We start from the raw sequence: 19316 nt of genomic DNA, 5'->3' as shown, positions 1-19316 counted from the left end.
GTAATATAGCTTGTATGTACTACAGTTGAAGATGCATCAAGCCAACTCTAAAGGGGACCAAACGTGGACATTCAGTTTTTAAATCTCAATATACCGATTGCATGGACCGTTGCCAGGATATGTATTGTATTATTATTTTTCAAATTCCATGATGCCCTCTATTGCAAGGTGTATAGAATAGGAGATATTCATATGTAACACTCTTTTATTGGGCATGATTTAGTCCCATTGACTCCCATTATAACCACTTATTTTTGATATACTTTAATCTTGACCTATTATAATGCTTTTCCTGTGAATACCTAATAGATCTGCCTCTACCTTCAAAATACAGTCAAAACAGGTTTTAGGTGTGATGACCCCCTCTAAACCACCAGGGGCAGCAGATCTTCATCACATAACGTTTCAATGGGGGCCTGGTTCTCTTTACCTTGGTCTTGGTGTGTTTGGGTTGATATAAAGAGTGGTGTGAATGTGGAAGAGAGTAGATTTTGTCTCTCTCTGTGTGTGTGTGTGTGTGTGTGTGTGTGTGTGGGGGGGGGGGGGGGGGGGGGTATCAAGAGAGATCCTCCTCTCTTCTATTGGCTGGTTGTGCAGGTGCATCAGGGGTTCTTTTGACAAAAAGGCACATAAAAACATAATGCATTTCATTTTTATGACAGGGACCTATTTGGGACCTAAGGGAGTAAGTGTCATTATTAGTGAATTAACTCTCATAACTCTAAAAATAATAATGCATCAACATCAATGTTGTTATCAATTATTTGGTAAATCAAGGCTGTAATAACCACATCCCAAATATTCCACTTTGCACCTACTATTTTTTAAATATAGCATATTTTGTGTTTTCAAAAAAAAAATCAGAGGTTCTTATAACAAGATTTATATATATATAAATCTTGTTATAAGAACGTCTGATTTATATATATATATGTATATAAAATAAATCTTTATATCTATGGTTAGGTCTGATGTTGAAAAGATTTCATGCAGTGAAAGTGTAAATAAATATTTCTATATTACATTTTTATTACACTTTTATGAGAGGGACTGTTTTCGTCTCTCAAAGACGTTTCCCCGCCACGAGGTGTTCATCAATTATGGGAAACTCCACAGCGCCTTTAGCATATAATACAATACAAAGCATTCATAAAATGTAGCTGGATGTCTAAAATAAGCCTTCTCATTTTAACAGTTAATCCCGCAGCAATTTTGGCATCGTGTGACGCGATTTTCTCGGAGGCGGAACCGTGAACGTATAAATCCGGGGGCCGGCGCCGCATCGGACTCATTCAAGTGCAGCACAGTCGCGACTCGGAAGCTGTCCGGTCGGAAACAGAGATGTGGCTGCAGTCAGTGCTGGTGCCTCTCCTCAGGCTCTACTTATGCGGGATGAAAGTTCTCTTCTATCAGATGTTCAACCGATCTTTTACGCTACCAGGTAAGGTCTATTTATGTTTCCCGTTTGCTAATATATATCCTTAAAAATTATAACTTCCGGTGTCCACACTACGCGTCTTTTCCGCGCCGAACTCCGTTATGTGACAGTTTGTCAATAACGCTATATTAACGTATTTTAGCAAAACAGTTGCGTCATTTTTGTAATATGTTTTTTTAATCACGTCGTTCTTCTTCAGTTCGGCATACATATTATTCGAGTGTGAGAGCCGTTCACGCAATATAGCTAGTATATTAAATATGTATATAAAATATAAGTAAACCACGAATAAGCAGACTTGTGAGTTTACATTATTTAACTTAGGGAAATATGAAATGTTGACATTGCACAGAATATTGACATTCAGACTCGAGGGGGTCTAATATTATAGAGCTGCTAGAATATTGCCCTTACTTTGAAAGGTTTAACACCATGTCAATAACTGACGTCACCCATCACTGCTGTCAGTGTAGAAGAAGCCTTGTAGTACCCAAAAATAATCATAAAAGTAGCACTTAACCTGATTGAAAATGTCATAAATATCTGATATTGTAATAACAATTTGACCGATGATGTACATACTTTACCATGCCGGTCATTTTTGTTTCAAAATTGATGATGAAAGTAATTAAACAACATTTTACTCAATGTAAACTTGCATTGAAATAACATCATTGGTTAAGTTATTATATTATTCGGTTTTTATTACACGTTAATCCCAAATTTGATTACATTTTCAGGAATTTTCTGTACACAATTGGGTCAAAATCCTGTCACAATATGAATACGAAAATGTTCCCAATTTAATCACAGCTTAATGCGCAGCTTTTCAGAATCGATGATTGAAGTTATAACGGTCTTAAGAACACGAGATGTAATAAACTTGAGTTAGAATGATTTTGATCAAAACACTGAAAACAACGATGAATGAAGAGCGGCTGCCCAGTCGTGTGTGTGTCATCTTAATGTTAAAGCATGTGACACCAGAGTGAGACAAAAAGACGATTGTGTCCCCGGCGTGAAATGTGTAGGGCTTGAGGTTTAAGCGCTTATAATCGCACAAAGAATGCAGGCTGTTTAGCTGGTAAGAGGATTTCCCAAATTCTTGTTTTTATGATGTGGAATATCCCACACCATGACGAAAAGTTCAAGCCTGACCGTGACGTGTTTTTTTTCTTTTTAAGAAAAAAATTCCAGTTTGACATCAGTGTTATACTGGATATGAGAAAGATTTAACAAGTCAATTATTTCACCACTTCAACAGTGAAAATGAAGGTCAACGTTGAAGCAGGAAGTAGCTCCATCGGGTTCATTTTCTTCTCAGCTTGTCGTGGCTTAACGTTAACGTGCTAAACTACCTAAATGTAATTACGTTTCTACCAAAAGATTAACCTGTGGAGCTAACATTAGCAAAGTGGCTTATGTTACAGCTTTACAGCAAATCAACACATATGCTACGCTAGCTTGTAGCAAAGCTAACTCCATAACCAGAGAGGTTGGCAGGGTATACGTTCCTTAAACATTAGGTTTCTACCAAAAAAATGTACCTGTGGAGCTAACATTAGCAGAGACGCTTATGTTACAGCCTTACAGCAAATCAACACCTATATGCTACACTAGCTTGTAGCATAGCTAACAAGTAGCAAACTAACTTGTTACCCAGGGAGGTCGGCAGGAGATATATGTTCCTTAAAACATTATCCTTCTACCTAAACATTAACCAGTGGAGCTAGCGTTAGCAGAGAAGCTAACACTAGTAAAGTACAGCCTTACAGCAGTGTAAACAGTAAAAGTGAGACTGTTTCACATTGTACAGACTTTCCAGCAAATAGTTTAGTTAACTTTGACCTCCTTTAGTTTCACCTCCAAATGGTTTGGATAGTCACTTAAACTGTAGACAAAAGTCTGTCTTGTTGCAATGTTTGCCAAAGTCAAACACAGACAATTTTATTTATATATCCCAATTTCACAAATTTGGCTCAAGGGGATCAGCCCTCAGAGGGTCAATGAAAAACCCTTTAGCAGAGAGAATACTGGACACCATTGTAAAGCTTTGCCACAGTGAACCCATAGCAGTTAGACTCACATGTTCTAGCAGTAATGATGTCAAATTCAATAATCAGAGTGTAAAAAGTGAATTACTAGAACTGTGTAGCTGCCAGAACGGCTATACAATTGATTTAACAACCCTTAAGCATGATTCCGCTATGTCACGATGGTAGAATATATTGCAGAACTGTGGTATTCGGCTGTATTGGTTACAGAAATCTGTAATAAACTGGCAAGTGAGTGTACATAAACTGGGTTTTTATAGATTCCTGCCAGGTAAGCAAGTTAACTGATATTCTGCCTTAATCTGATGTTTCACTCCGATCTAGTTTATTATGTGCATTCAAGAATAACTGAACAATGTCCCATCTCACTGTAGCTTCACAATGACTATAATGTTTTTTATCAACATCCTCAAATGTGTATTTCACTATTCTCATTAGGTGCTCAATAGGTCAAGGCATCCAAGTGGTTTGCTAACCCAAGGAACCAATGGAGGGTAAAAGTTCAGGACCTTCGTGCTCTGGCCTTAATCTGGTCTCGCACCCTCGGGCAAAGAGCAAAGTCTGGAAGTACTTTGGCTTTGACACCGATGCGGACGGCTGCATATTGCACTGGAAACGGATATACTGTCGCGTGTGTATGAGTCAAATCGCTTACTCCGGAAACACCTCCAATCTGTCATACCACCTGGAAAAGAACCATCCAGTAGAGTTCAGCGAATTTGTCAAGAGCAACACAGATCAAATGCGCGAGGCGTTCGCCACAGCGTTCTCCAGGATAAAGACCGAGCCCGCACCTCTACATGTTCAGCAACCATCCCAGGATGCAAACTTGAGGCAGAGTTTGGACTACGAGAACAGGCGACACAATGATCTAACGATAGCTGTCATCAACTTCATCTGTGAGGGGCTGTACCCCGTATCTGTAGTTGAAGAGCCTACTTTCAAGGCCTTGATGAGCATCGTCGACCCCGGGTACTGTCCGCCAAGCAAAAAAGACCTGGCAGTTAAAATGCTTCCTCAGATGTACTGCCGAACCCGAGACATGGTCTTTAGTGAACTTGCCGGGGTTGTGAACTGTGGCGTCACTACAGACCTTTGGCAAAGCCAAACCCAGAATAGGACGTATATCTCACTCTCTATGCATTCAGTTAATTACAGCAGAACAGCTGGCTTCTCTATGACCAACAAGTGTCTTAAAACCTTTGAAGTACAAGAAGACAACACAGCCGAGAACATCACCAGAGCGATGTACGAAGCGTTCGTTGAGTGGGGGATAACTCATAAAGTCAGCGGCGCCACCACAAATGGTTCAGTCGACATCGTCAAAGCGTGCTCGCTGCTGGAACTGTCGGTGGAAATGCCTTGCCTCGGACACACCGTCAATCGCGCAATGGGCGACGCCTTCCAGCTGCCGCGAGTCGACAGCTTTTTGGGACGTTGCCGCAAACTCGTCGACCATTTCAGAGAGCCGACGATGTATCTGCTGAGGGAAAAACAGAAGCAGCACGGCCTCGCTCAGTGTGCACTCATCCTGGATAAGAGTAGATCTTGGTTGGCTACGTTGGCGATGTTGCAAAGACTGAAAGAGCAACAGGTTGCTGTAACTACGACACTTAGAGAGAGTTCCAGTAGTCATCATTTCAGCTTTGATGCCTCTGACTGGGCCTTGTTAGAAGGCTTAATCGAAGTCCTCCATCCTTTTAAAATTGTAGCAAACATGATCTCTTCTTGTAGATACCCAACCATCAGCATAGTGAGGCCCGTGCTTCATATGCTGTTGAACACCACCCTCAAGGTCAAGGAAGGGGACCTCAAAGAGATCAGCACGGCCAAAGACGTCATCTCAAAGGTCCTATCGAGCACTTATTCCCAGAACACACAGCTATCGCAAGAAATAGCGACATTCCTCAACATTGCTACCTTTTTGGATCCTCGGTACAAGAAGTTGCCCTTCCTGTCCACTCAGGAGCGCTCCAAAGTTGAGAGCGCCATTATAGAGGAGGCAAAAGCAATCCTTGAGAAGCAGATTGCCGAGCGATCGTGCCTAGACGATTGGGCCTTGGTGTCTGACGAGCCACCTTGCAAAAAGCAGACACCGCTCAGAGAATCCGCCAGCACTTCAACCCAGGACAACCCTTTGGCTGCCATATTTTGTCAGTCTGATACCGACCAGAGCCAGGAGGAGCTGCATGCACAGTTGATAGAGGAGCTGAGCAACTACAAGTCACAAAGAGTCCTAGGTCTGAATGAAGACCCTCTACTGTGGTGGACAAGTCACGCACCCTTGTTCCCCACCCTCCCAAAGGTGCTCCAGAAGTACTGGTGTGTTCCCGCCACCAGTGTACCTTGTCACAGGTTGTTAAGCTCCTCTGGGACTGTCCTGTGTGGGAAAAGGAACCGCATCGCTCCAGCTTTAGTAGATCAGCAGGTCTTCCTGTATGAGAACTCCAGAAGCTACTATGAGCCTGAACCCTGCGAGGATGATTTAGACAATGTCTGGGAGGGAAACTGTAGACTCGGCGAGCCCCTTGAATGACTGTGTGCTTAAGATTGCAAAAAGTAAAATCACGTTGATGACTTTATTTCCTGCATACTGTGTGGCCGGCAAGTCGGACCTGCTGAAGCATTAAAAACTATAATCAAGGTGTATCCTACAGCGGTATGAAAACTTATTGAGCCTGTTAGACACAATAACACACAACACAATACACACATAGACACAATAACCTGTCTTTTGGCCTATAATTTGTATGCAAAGTATGCCCTGTATTGTCTTATGCTGTTTTCCCACCAGAGACAGTATGAAATACACGTCCACTTCATCGTTTTTTTTTTCTTTCAAATGTTTACTTAAAAAAATAATACTGTGATTCAACTTTATTTAATATTGTTTGGGATGCATTTAAATACCTACAGTATAAGAATAATGCAACAATAGCAATGCATGAGTTTTTAAAAGTTGTGCTCTGCAACCATTTGAACGCTGGCACATAAATTATGATGTAAAAGCAATTTATGAAAGTAAATATTTTCTTTCCAACCTTTGCTCTAGTGTTTATTGTAACCTTGATGCATTTGTATGAATGCAATCATAATTATTTGTCCTGTTATTCATTGATTCTTGTTTTATTTATAGATTTGACCTTCCTGTTCAGGAAGTCCATGTTTATTTATGTAACATTCTGGAAAAAAAAACTCATTTTTGATTTGTATTCCTAAGTGGAAATGCTCTCATGTGGTCCCTTCTCTCCTCCCACACAGTCTTACCCAAGCAGAATGGAAGGGTTGCCATTGTGACTGGTGGTACCAGAGGGATGGGTTATGAGACAGCGAGACATCTTGCAACCCTTGGCATGCATGTTGTCATAGGTAGGCTCCTGTCCAATCACATGGCTTCGGCCCGGATGACATATTTCTTTCCTGTATCAGGTTAATTCATGTTTTAATTTTGTCATTTTTACTGTAAATAAATGAAAACCTAACAACACAGGTGCATAGCAAAATATGTCATCCAAAATTTTTAACAATTGGGGCTATTTTTAAATATCTGTTTTAGGGGCTTTTGAGAAGATGTCCCTAAAAATGACATTCCCACGCAACTAAGAAGCGTTATGGAAACTGATTATGTTTGCTCCTCTATCACAAGTCCGTGGAGGTCAACGTAGGGAGGAGGTCTGGGTGGTGGACGGGTCAAAAACAGGACTTTAACAGGAAACTGATGTTAGTGTCCCGTTAGAACCAAGTTGGCATTAGAAGAGACAGCGGGGTTTATGTATTCTGTCTGAAGGACCCCAATGTTCATATATATCATAGTTTTCATGATTTCCCTTCACCTTAATGAGTAACTAAACCTCAGAGTGTTAGCTGAAGTGTCTCTAGCCTGGCTAGCTAGCGTGCTAATTCCATGCTACAGTTTCAGAAGATTAAAACCACCACGCAAACTGCTGGGCCCGGTCTACGTCTAACTCGCCGTTCACTATGGCCCTTTCAATTCCGCCGAGTGCTAATGCTAAGTGCTAGCACACTGGCTAGGTTAGCTAACTATTATAAAGATCCATTATAGTAGCGGAATGCAGTTTCCATTCTTACATGCAAGGCCGGGTTACGCTAATAAGCGCTAGCATTCTGGCTACTTTTATGATCAAGCTTAGCAAACTATTGGAAAGATCCGTTATAGTGGCGGAATGCAGTTTCAACTCTAAATATTCGTGAACGCGTGTGCTAGCGATTAGCATGAGCATGATGCAGCGTTTTTGTTCACCAGTCGAAATGTTTAATTACGTAAAGCCCCGATTGGGGTTTTGTATTCGTTCTCAGAATGAATGAGTAAACGGATGAGTGTTAGCCAGTCTGGTTGAGTTGAAGTAAGAATCTGTGACGGACATCAACCCACCGAGTGTCTCTGGTCTCCATCACCTCCAGCTGGGAATGAGAGAGAAGAAGGGGCGGCGGCCGCCGGGAGGATCCAAGAAGAATGTGGTGGCGGAGAGGGGAAAGGTAATACATAAATGATACAGGCAACGCATCCAACAGGAAATACATAAATTACTATTTGGATATGGTTTAGGTGTACTGTTGATTTTGGCACAGGAAGTATTATAAAGTATCATTTTTTTGTTATTTTTAATTTGCCGCAAAAATAGTTTCCAACCCGGTTCTTGAATACTAGCTTTTAAATTCCACAAGCTTTATGTGACGATAAAAGATTTCATCCTTTTTTTCCTTTTTTTTTAAATTTCAGCGTACAGCTTTAATCGTTCCTGCTTCCACCATATTCCACCATTATTATTATAATAATAATAATTATTATTATTACGTTTTTCTATTATTATTATTATTACGTTTTTCTCCCAATTCTTTTTGGAAGCATGTGGAGTAGGTCACGAGATTTAAAGGCGCCATATGTAAGAATGTGGCCAAAAACCGTACGACACTCAAATTCAAAACACTGCGGCGAGTCGTATCCGCCTCCTCCTCCACCCCCTCCCCTCCAGACTCGAGGTTGCCAGAGCTGTTGGCGTATCCTCCATCAGCAAGCTGGACGGCGGCCGGACAGCTGACAGCCGGATGCCCGTAACAGGACAGTGCTAATGCTGCTAGCGTTAGCTGTGCTGCTAACCATGGACGTCGGAACTATTTTCTGAGAGGGGGGGGGGGGATTTTTGTTGGGAGGGTCGGGGGAGAGACGCACACAATGGCTGCAATTCGGATCGCATGCATTTACGCCTATGCATGCACGAGACATGAGAGGATCCGCTGGAACTCGTCATAAACACGTCAAGTTCCCACCACGTCAAGTCGGACACAGGTGCACTTCACAGACTTTTTTTTTATTTTTTATTTTTTTAAACTTCATTAATAATTATATAAAAACTGTCGCGCCAGGGGAAACTTCACTGACTTCGCACAAAGAATATGGCGTACCCAGTGGCGCTTGCTTTCTTTGTCGCTGACGAATTCGAGCCGAGGCATTTGAACTCCCCTAGTTGACGGAGGTGAGGAATTTTCTCATGTACCACGTGGTAATTCTAACCAACTAGGGCAACGTTGAGGAGAGTGTCTTATGTCCGCACTTATTTCAGACCATCTGCAGAGAAAAGCATGCGGAGGGAGGTACCCTGGCGATACCGCGAGTTTTTAAAGCCATGTGACATGTCGCAAAGGGAAGTTATCACCAGCATTTCGGGGCAAATGCATGCGCATGCATGATTGGAAACGCGCCTAATGATTAACTGGATAAACAGTCCGTGTACGTTGCGGCCATCCGACTTTCGTTTTGAAGTCAACAATCGCAAAACGAGTCGCGTCCCTTTTTTCGCTTCAAAATAAAAGAACGAAAAACGGAAAAATTATTCGGATCCCGTCATTCGTTTTAAAAACGGAAAATGACTCGTTAACTGATATTAGATATTGTGTTTATGAATGGGATTCGGGGATGAAATAATAGTGCCATCTTTCATTCCAAATTTTGCCGTAGGCTACGTCTTTTTTACCCGGAAGGCGCTGTTATGCCGCGATATCACCTGAAAGCCTACTTTGAGACATTTAGGGGGAGCTCTGAAACACTGTTCATAAACGCTCTGACAGCATCTGACGCTTGCGTTTTGAAGTAAACCCACTGTTTTAAACACGCACCCAAAGCGGTATGATGCGGACATAAAAGCGGAGCCTCCGCCTCTTCGCCGCCGCCGCTCAGCTGTTGATCCTCGGTGACTGCCGGGGTCGGCTGTGCTCTGACCGACCGGGAGCCGCTCCGTGAGTCGGTGTCCAGCTCATGGAGCCTGCTAACAACAGCGATTAATTAACATAGTGTAGAGTTTTGATGAGCACAATGCGTAAGTCTTTCCTGCTCCCTACTGTTGCGCAGCCAGGTTTTCAACCTGCGCAAGGCTGGGAGCGCTGGGAGGCTGATGGGGGGCGGATGGGAGGGGGTGCGGCCCCTAGTTCCGACGTCTATGCTGCTAACGTTTGTTTCTATGATAGAAATGAATAACGTTGTTACTCGACAGTTCAAAGTATTCGAAATGTCCATCCCCGTCAAGCTATGATGCTAACTTAGTTAGCCAAGCTCACCTTACCTGTCTAGAAGAAAAGTAGCCAATTCTGCATCCGATTTCAAATTCCTCTCAGCTTTCAACTGTCTCCACCGTTCAAATGCATCCCCTATATAGACCCTCGCTTTGCCTCGGTTTTTATCTTGGCGTTTTTGTGAATCATAACAAGCTCTTTTGGGTTTCGTTGCCTTATTTTGCTTCAGCCCCCCTTAAATAGATACTTTTATGTTCATTTATTAAAAAAAAAAAATTCACAAAAAAGTGCGGACAAATTCAGTATAATGTGGCCAGAATATGAGTTTAAATAAATAAACCAGTTATTATTAACTTGAATTTGATCATAAATCTTAGTTTCCCTTCACTTCATAGTGGAAGCGGTAGAAAGTCAGAGTCCGTGCATCGTCATCCAGTCCATTCCACTTGTTCATATAGAGCACGCCCACATCACTGAAATCCAGTCCAACGTTCGCTCACATTCTGTGCATCTCCTGGGGGCTAAGCCACCCCTCTCCTTAAAACCTAGTGACGCCCCTACCTATTAAAAACAATTGCAACCGCGGCAGTTCTCGCCTTCTGTAGTTATGATTTATGATCATCTTGTTAACGATCGTTTTTTATCCGTGAGCCTTGGAGCACTTTTGTGTCCCCACCAATCTCAAAATCAAACCTTCTCCCTTGCCGTGACCCAATTAAAATATTTATTTCTTATCTAAATGTAAAGTGATTCCAGGATGTTTTGATATTTTTTTTAAGCATATTTTACATTTTATTGGGATAATTTTGTGATAAATATCTGTTGGGGCAGCTGCAAAATATGTGTAGGTTCCATCGTTCTAAATTTACGGTCATCAGTTATTAAAACTTATAATAAAAAGTGATTAATTTAAAGTGGCAGTGGAATGGCATCATTGTAACATCATATTTCATTACAGGATAACATAATGTAGCTTTTGTAGGTTATCAATAATGTAAGTATAAATAATGTTAGTCTTAATAAAATTAAATTCCGGAGTTGAATGATTTGTTTGCCAAAAAATCTTTTGTACGAGGTATTATACATATATAGAGTGCAGCAGCGGCACTAGAAAATAATTATTGGGGGGGCAATGAGGGGGTCTGATTGTTTATAGGAGGTGCTATGAATTCTGACACCAACAAATAATACTATAATAGATATAGATGTACTGTTCCCCTGGCCGTGCTGATACACTACATATTGTCAAATGCATGTTACTAAACGTTTATCATAAAACAAACACAAGCATATTTAACTACTTTTAATGAAATGAAGTGCCAAACAACAAGCACAAAAAACAATACAAATCCACCACAGAGAACATCTGTGGATTTACAAGAGTGTAACTGAGAATTGTAGCACAGTGTATAGTTGTATACAGTATACTCTTACAACTGTCTCTTAACTCACTAAATATGTTTTCTCTCTCCTTCTGGTCTCCTCTCCTTCACTCTCCACTCCTGTCTTCCTCCTCTTCCTCTCCTCTAAACTCCTCCTCCTCACTCTCCACTCCTGTCTTCCTCTCCTCTAAACTCCTCCTCCTCACTCTCCACTCCTGTCTTCCTCTCCTCTAAACTCCTCCTCCTCACTCTCCACTCCTGTCTTCCTCCTCTTCCTCTCCTCTAAACTCCTCCTCCTCACTCTCCACTCCTGTCTTCCTCTCCTCTAAACTCCTCCTCCTCACTCTCCACTCCTGTCTTCCTCCTATTCCTCTCCTCTAAACTCCTCCTCCTCACTCTCCACTCCTGTCTTCCTCCTCTTCCTCTCCTCTAAACTCCTCCTCCTCACTCTCCACTCCTGTCTTCCTCCTCTTCCTCTCCTCTAAACTCCTCCTCCTCACTCTCCACTCCTGTCTTCCTCTCCTCTAAACTCCTCCTCCTCACTCTCCACTCCTGTCTTCCTCTCCTCTAAACTCCTCCTCCTCACTCTCCACTCCTGTCTTCCTCCTCTTCCTCTCCTCTAAACTCCTCCTCCTCACTCTCCACTCCTGTCTTCCTCTCCTCTAAACTCCTCCTCCTCACTCTCCACTCCTGTCTTCCTCCTATTCCTCTCCTCTAAACTCCTCCTCCTCACTCTCCACTCCTGTCTTCCTCCTCTTCCTCTCCTCTAAACTCCTCCTCCTCACTCTCCACTCCTGTCTTCCTCCTCTTCCTCTCCTCTAAACTCCTCCTCCTCACTCTCCACTCCTGTCTTCCTCTCCTCTAAACTCCTCCTCCTTCACTCTCCACTGCTGTCTTCCTCCTCTTCCTCTCCTCTAAACTCCTCCTCCTCACTCTCCACTCCTGTCTTCCTCCTTCATCTCCTCTAAACTCCTCCTCCTCACTCTCCACTCCTGTCTTCCTCCTCTTCCTCTCCTCTAAACTCCTCCTCCTCACTCTCCACTCCTGTCTTCCTCCTTCCTCTCCTCTAAACTCCTCCTCCTCACTCTCCACTCCTGTCTTCCTCTCCTCTTCCTCTCCTCTACCTCTCCTCTAAACTCCTCCTCACTCACTCTCCACTCCTGTCTTCCTCTCCTCTTCCTCTCCTCTAAACTCCTCCTCCTCACTCTCCACTCCTGTCTTCCTCTTCTTCCTCTCCTCTAAACTCCTCCTCACTCACTCTCCACTCAAGTCTTCTTCTCCTCTAAACTCCTCCTCATTCACTCCCCACTCCTGTCTTCCTCTCCTCTTCCTCCCTTCTTCTCCTCCTCACTCACTCTCCACTCCTGTCTTCCTCTCCTCTAAACTCCTCCTCACTCACTCTCCACTCCTGTCTTCCTCTCCTCTAAACGCCTCACTCTCCACTCCTGTCTTCCTCTCCTCTAAACTCCTCCTCCTCACTCTCCACTCCTGTCTTCCTCTCCTCTTCCTCCCTTCTTCTCCTCCTCACTCACTCCCCACTCCTGTCTTCCTCTCCTCTAAACTCCTCCTCCTCACTCTCCACTCAAGTCTTCCTCTCCTCTAAACTCCTCCTCCTCACTCTCCACTCCTGTCTTCCTCCTCTTCCTCTCCTCTAAACTCCTCCTCCTCACTCTCCACTCCTGTCTTCCTCTCCTCTAAACTCCTCCTCCTCACTCTCCACTCCTGTCTTCCTCCTATTCCTCTCCTCTAAACTCCTCCTCCTCACTCTCCACTCCTGTCTTCCTCCTCTTCCTCTCCTCTAAACTCCTCCTCCTCACTCTCCACTCCTGTCTTCCTCCTCTTCCTCTCCTCTAAACTCCTCCTCCTCACTCTCCACTCCTGTCTTCCTCTCCTCTAAACTCCTCCTCCTTCACTCTCCACTGCTGTCTTCCTCCTCTTCCTCTCCTCTAAACTCCTCCTCCTCACTCTCCACTCCTGTCTTCCTCCTTCCTCTCCTCTAAACTCCTCCTCCTCACTCTCCACTCCTGTCTTCCTCCTCTTCCTCTCCTCTAAACTCCTCCTCCTCACTCTCCACTCCTGTCTTCCTCCTTCCTCTCCTCTAAACTCCTCCTCCTCACTCTCCACTCCTGTCTTCCTCTCCTCTTCCTCTCCTCTAAACTCCTCCTCACTCACTCTCCACTCCTGTCTTCCTCTCCTCTTCCTCTCCTCTAAACTCCTCCTCCTCACTCTCCACTCCTGTCTTCCTCTTCTTCCTCTCCTCTAAACTCCTCCTCACTCACTCTCCACTCAAGTCTTCTTCTCCTCTAAACTCCTCCTCATTCACTCCCCACTCCTGTCTTCCTCTCCTCTTCCTCCCTTCTTCTCCTCCTCACTCACTCTCCACTCCTGTCTTCCTCTCCTCTAAACTCCTCCTCCTCACTCTCCACTCCTGTCTTCCTCTCCTCTTCCTCCCTTCTTCTCCTCCTCACTCACTCCCCACTCCTGTCTTCCTCTCCTCTAAACTCCTCCTCCTCACTCTCCACTCAAGTCTTCTTCTCCTCTAAACTCCTCCTCACTCACTCCCCACTCCTGTTTTCCTCTCCTCTTCCTCCCTTCTTGTCCTCCTCACTCACTCTCCACTCCTGTCTTCCTCTCCCTCCCTTCTTCTCCTCCTCATTCACTCTCCACTCCTGTCTTCCTCTCCCTCCCTTCTTCTCCTCCTCATTCACTCCCCACTCCTGTCTTCCTCTCCTCTTCCTCCCTTCTTGTCCTCCTCACTCACTCTCCACTCCTGTCTTCCTCTCCCTCCCTTCTTCTCCTCCTCATTCACTCCCCACTCCTGTCTTCCTCTCCCTCCCTTCTTCTCCTCCTCATTCACTCCCCACTCCTGTCTTCCTCTCCCTCCCTTCTTCGCCTCCTCATTCACTCCCCACTCCTGTCTTCCTCTCCTCTTCCTCCCTTCTTCTCCTCCTCACTCACTCTCAACTCCTGTCTTCCTCTCCTCTAAACTCCTCCTCACTCACTCCCCACTCCTGTCTTCCTCTCCTCTAAACTCCTCCTCACTCACTCTCAACTCCTGTCTTCCTCTCCTCTTCCTCCCTTCTTCTCCTCCTCACTCACTCCCCACTCCTGTCTTCCTCTCCTCTAAACTCCTCCTCCTCACTCTCCACTCAAGACACAGGAAAAAAAAAACCCAATCACCATAGGAACATTATAAGCAATATTTCTACAGATGATTGATTGTTGATGTCTCAGTGTCTTAATTTGTTCTATATTTGTTATAGTTTTTAATCCATAAATATTTCGAGGGGAGGGGGGCAAAAGGGGGGCCGCAGCCTTTGACAGGAGGGTCTGCTTGCCCCCCCCCTCGCCGTCATTGATAGAGTGTAGTACTTAAATACAAACAACAGAACACAGAAACAAATACAATATTAATAAATCTTTTAAAATACTGTAGGTCACGATTATGGGTTTAACATGAACATATGAATGAATGATGATGAAAATAATCCCCTGATGAGTCTGTGAGGATCTGAGCTATTTGCTTTTATTTTGAAAATCAATCCTAAAATACGGAATTGGTAGAAAGTGAACGATGCTGATGAAAGACTCCTGATGCTCACAAGGTTTTTCCGTTCACAGCCGAGTTCGTCTTCGTAGACCTGACCTCCCTGAAATCGGTGCGGCAGTTTGTCCAGGCCTTCAAGGCCCGGGGTCTCCCCCTCCACGTCCTTGTCAACAACGGTAGGCCACGGCAACAGAAAAAAAAGAAAGAAACACCATCGCATGCTAACGCGCTACGTGGGCTAACGGCGTCTCTCTCTCCGGTGCAGCCGGGACCATGATGGTCCCCGAGAGGCAGACGGAGGACGGCTTCGAGTTCCACTTTGTGCTCAACTACCTGGGCCACTTCCTGCTCACCAACCTGCTGCTGGACACGCTGAAGAGGTCGGGGCGACGCGCCCGCTGCTCCAGGATCGTCAACATGTCGTCGGCGACGCACTACGCCGGAGTCGTGAACATGGACGACTTAAACCGGAGGTGAGAAGAAAATATGGCAGTGGCCGTGAGCACAGAGAAGCTCTAATAACCACACACACAGAGGGCATCCACTCTACTTCCGTTGTTGATTTTCTCGATCCTCTGACAAAGACCCTCTCCCTGTCCCTCCAGGGTCTGCTACAGTTCCCACGGTGCCTACGCCCAAAGCAAACTGGCCCTGGTCCTCTTCACCTACTGCCTGCAGGAGCAGCTGACGGCCGGCGGATTCCCGGTGACCGTCAACGCCGTGGACCCCGGCATGGTGGACACGGCGCTGTACGACAACCTGTGGAGCCTCGCACAGGCTCTGAAGAGGCCTGTGGCCAAGATCCTGTTCAGGGTACCTGCTTTACTGTCTATCCTAGCTCTGCGTATATGGCAAAAAAAAACCATTTTAATAGTTTGGTTCGGGAAAAATGTTGAATCATATATTGGTTTTCAACTGAAAACCAGTGGTTTGGGGTTTAGTTATTCTTTAAAGTAGGAAGTGAAAACAAGAGTGAAGCCAATGCTAAAGTGCCTTAAACCTGCATTCTCTCTGATGGCCCCCAGGGGGCGATTCCTCCGATTGTATAGAAGTCTATGAGGAAAATGAGCCTTCTTCTCTCTTTGATTAATTATCTCAGTAAACATTGTAAATGTGAGTTTATGGTCTCAACCTCTAGTTTCAAGTCAATCCAGCACGACGTTCATGACGATTCACAAAATTCCAATAAATTCCGAATCTGCTGCGTGATACGAAGGAAAGCTCCCGTGATTTTTGTTGCCATTTTCTGTGTGGAAACGGACCCGCATCGTACCTTATACACCTAATCCAGAGACGTTTCTTGCCGTTGGAGGGGGCCCTGTACAAGATTCTGTTTGTCAAACTACGATGGAGGGGGGGGGATTCCAAACCTTGAAGATGATCTGTTGAGATGCATACTTCTGTTTCACTTAAAGAGGAAAACAGCCTATATTTGTGAAAACCTCTCTCTAATTCAAATTAAACTTCTCAAGTTGACCCGAGCAAGTTAAACCGACAGAAAATAATAATAAAAGGTAGAAAAAAAATGCAATTCAAAGAGAAAGGAAAAAACTTGCATCTTGGGGGCCCCCTAGTGGCTGCGGGGGCCCTATGCACCGCTTATATCAAGATAGGACTCTGATCTAACCTCTTAATTAAGCTCTCATTGGTTTTGATGCATTAAGAAAAGGGACAGCGAGCTGTCGTGGATTTAAAGGGACCGTACCCTCCTTGAAATGCGCCCGTGTCTTATTCTAATTGCAACGATGGAAATGACTTCTCACATCCAGTCCGGGTTGTTTCTTTGTCTCAGACTCCAGCGGAGGGAGCGTCCATATCCATCTACGCCACGGCTGCCGCTGAGCTGGAGGGCGTGGGGGCCTGCTACCTCTACAACGGCCACAAGACGCAGTCCGCCGACGCATCCTACGACTCGGAGCTGCAGGCCCGGCTGTGGAAGAAGAGCTGTGAGCTGGTGGGCCTTCAGGAGCCCTGACGGATCCCCCCCCCCCCCCATAGATTCTCCCTGAACCGAGTCCTGGTTGTCACGTTTACAGACACTGAACCAAACTTTTCGAAGCCAAGCTTGGCCACAGAGCAGCTTGGCACATGAGATTCCTAAATGCCTTAGCAGTGACTTTCTATTGAAGCCTGCCAACGATATTCTCTCGCTTATTGATGTATCCATATTTGCGATTTAATATGTGTCATATGTTGTGACGACTCATGTTTTTAATACATTTTAATTTGTTTAAGTCTTTGCCAAAAGTCATTTTATACCGACCGTACCGGATGAAGAATCACTACGTTGGACCTGACTCTTAAAGGGCCAGTGTAGCATCTACTGGCAGAAATGAATATATAGTATTAATAAGTATGTTTTCTTTACTGAATGAAAACGTACACACATACGCACACATCTATATTTTTCATTTTCGGCCACGCTGCCGCTTCAAATACCAGAACACCAAACATGGATTAATTCGCTACTTAAAATAGTCCCAGACAAGTGCACTTTCTACTTCTGTTTGAGTGATATTTGATTCAAAACTACATTGACCAGCTGTTTTAGAAGATTGAGAGTTGATTAATAACATGTAGTTATGTTTTTTTGTTGCACGCAACTGAGTTAACGTGATTTCTCTGAATTCTGACTTTTTCACGTGTGTATTGATTTGTATTATGTGAATCGTTTGCATTTATCATATCAACAGATAGAGAAAGATGTCCTGCCATAAATAAACACTGATAAACAAATCGCCTTGTATGACTTTATTTTTCATTCATATTTATACAATTGTATTTTATTGCTTTATTTTATCAGTTGTATTTGAGTGTTGAAGTGTACATTTTCTTTTCAAAAAATGTAATAATAATTCATATATTATTAATTTAAATATAATTGATATATTTTTAATGTAAATATATTGATATATCATTAATGTAAATATAATTAAATTAAATACATATTTCTAAATACAATTAATATAGTAATTTATGTAAATATAATTTATGAATAAAAATGAATAAATAATTTAATTAATAATAATTAAATGTAAGCGTGAATGGTTGTTTGTCTCTACATGTCGGCCCTGTGATAGACTGGCGTCCTGTCCAGGGTGTACCCTGCCTTCTCCCAATGACAGCTGGGATCGGCTCCAGCCCCCCCACCACCCTGAATACAGGATAAGCGGTAGACAATGGATATGGGTATATATTAATGCAAATAAAATGCATGTATAAAAATTAATAAATAACACCAATATTAATTGATAAAGACACTGGTGATGGTACTTTCAGTTTACTGAGATGCGGTTCAACTCCCTGCGGTGCATAATAACATGATAAATGTTAAATGTTTTTGCACTTGTTCCTCCCATGCTGACACTGTTTTGCAGGTATTGCACACTGCCTTTGGGGTTGGCTGTGTGAGATACTGCCATACTGTACTTTTCACCCGCTTCTTTGATCCATCCATCTGTAATGAGGATTTAGAGAAAGAGAGACAAAAAGAAAGAGTGAGAATTAAAAAAGAGAAAATTCATTTATTAGAGCAAAACTGTCTGTTAAACTTCCACTCCACTACATAATATTGTTATGATAGCCTACATGAATAACATTTATTTAATGATGTCTTATGTTCTCTCCCTCTCAGGCTACATCTGATCCAGCCTGATTAAGAGCAAACCAATAAAGAGGGTGGCCGGAACCTTGGCTCACTACATTCATTTTATAGATTTAATAGTTACTTTTCGGATTAAAATTTTACATAAAACAGCATAATGAGTAAATAAAGATACAACTTTCAGTGCTTACCAGAGTTTTTCACTTATAGTTCGTTATTTATTATTATATTTATTTATATATTTAGAGAAATTAAGTCATATTCGGAATCTCAGAACATTAAATGTAAATAGATAGATAGATATACTTTATTGATCCCGAAGGAAATTCAAGCATCCAGTAGCAATAACATACATTGAACATACATTAAACATACATTAGAATCTATGTACACTCTTGTGCTTAGAACTGTATGTCATATTACATAAATAAGAATAAGGCACTTGGCAATTGTAAATGCAAACAATAAAGGCTACTTTACACACGTGACGCGACGGTAAATTTATTGATTGAAAAAAACTTGACGTGTGCTCTCTGCCTGACTCATTGAAATGGCCCATCATTTCCCTGGACTTTACGAGGGACCGGCAAAAAGACGAATATTTAACATCTATTCTGTGTGATCATAGTGTAGTGAGAGCATCAGCGCTGAGGGAGAGGCGATTGAAAACAAACAAGGACAGGTTAGCGTGTGGTGTTAAATTTATAGGCTATAATCACCTCTGGTGTTGTTTATTGATAAACCGGGTAGGAGATTAATTATT

General features: G+C 43.3%; 1 protein-coding gene across 2 annotated transcripts; it reads left to right on the top strand.

Annotated features, from left to right (window-relative positions):
• Positions 1-1301: 1301 nt before the first annotated feature.
• On the top strand, positions 1302-17675 carry dhrsx (dehydrogenase/reductase (SDR family) X-linked). Of its 2 annotated transcripts, XM_084004436.1 has the most exons (7): positions 1308-1441; positions 6754-6861; positions 7915-7989; positions 15024-15125; positions 15215-15422; positions 15555-15762; positions 16742-17675. In XM_084004436.1, exons 1-7 carry the CDS (start codon positions 1342-1344, stop codon positions 16922-16924), a joined length of 984 nt encoding a protein of 327 aa, XP_083860562.1. In that variant the 5' UTR covers positions 1308-1341; the 3' UTR covers positions 16925-17675. The 2 variants fall into 2 exon arrangements, with proteins under 2 accessions (XP_083860561.1, XP_083860562.1); XM_084004435.1 differs by lacking the exons at positions 6754-6861; positions 7915-7989; positions 15024-15125; ... (1 more) ...; positions 15555-15762; positions 16742-17675 and adding an exon at positions 3931-6183 and having other exon boundaries at positions 1302-1441.
• The last annotated feature ends 1641 nt before the right edge of the window (positions 17676-19316 follow it).

Source organism: Eutrigla gurnardus (genome assembly GCF_963514095.1).
Source record: "Eutrigla gurnardus genome assembly, chromosome: 24".
In the NCBI taxonomy this organism is placed as follows: Eukaryota; Metazoa; Chordata; class Actinopteri; order Perciformes; family Triglidae; genus Eutrigla; species Eutrigla gurnardus.
Note: the sequence above shows the minus strand (reverse complement) of the source record. Positions and strands in the feature narration are given on the sequence as shown.

Excerpts from the sequence above, each read along its gene's own strand:
- dhrsx (XM_084004435.1), top strand. The coding sequence starts at position 3,980 with ATGGAGGGTAAAAGTTCAGGACCTTCGTGCTCTGGCCTTAATCTGGTC.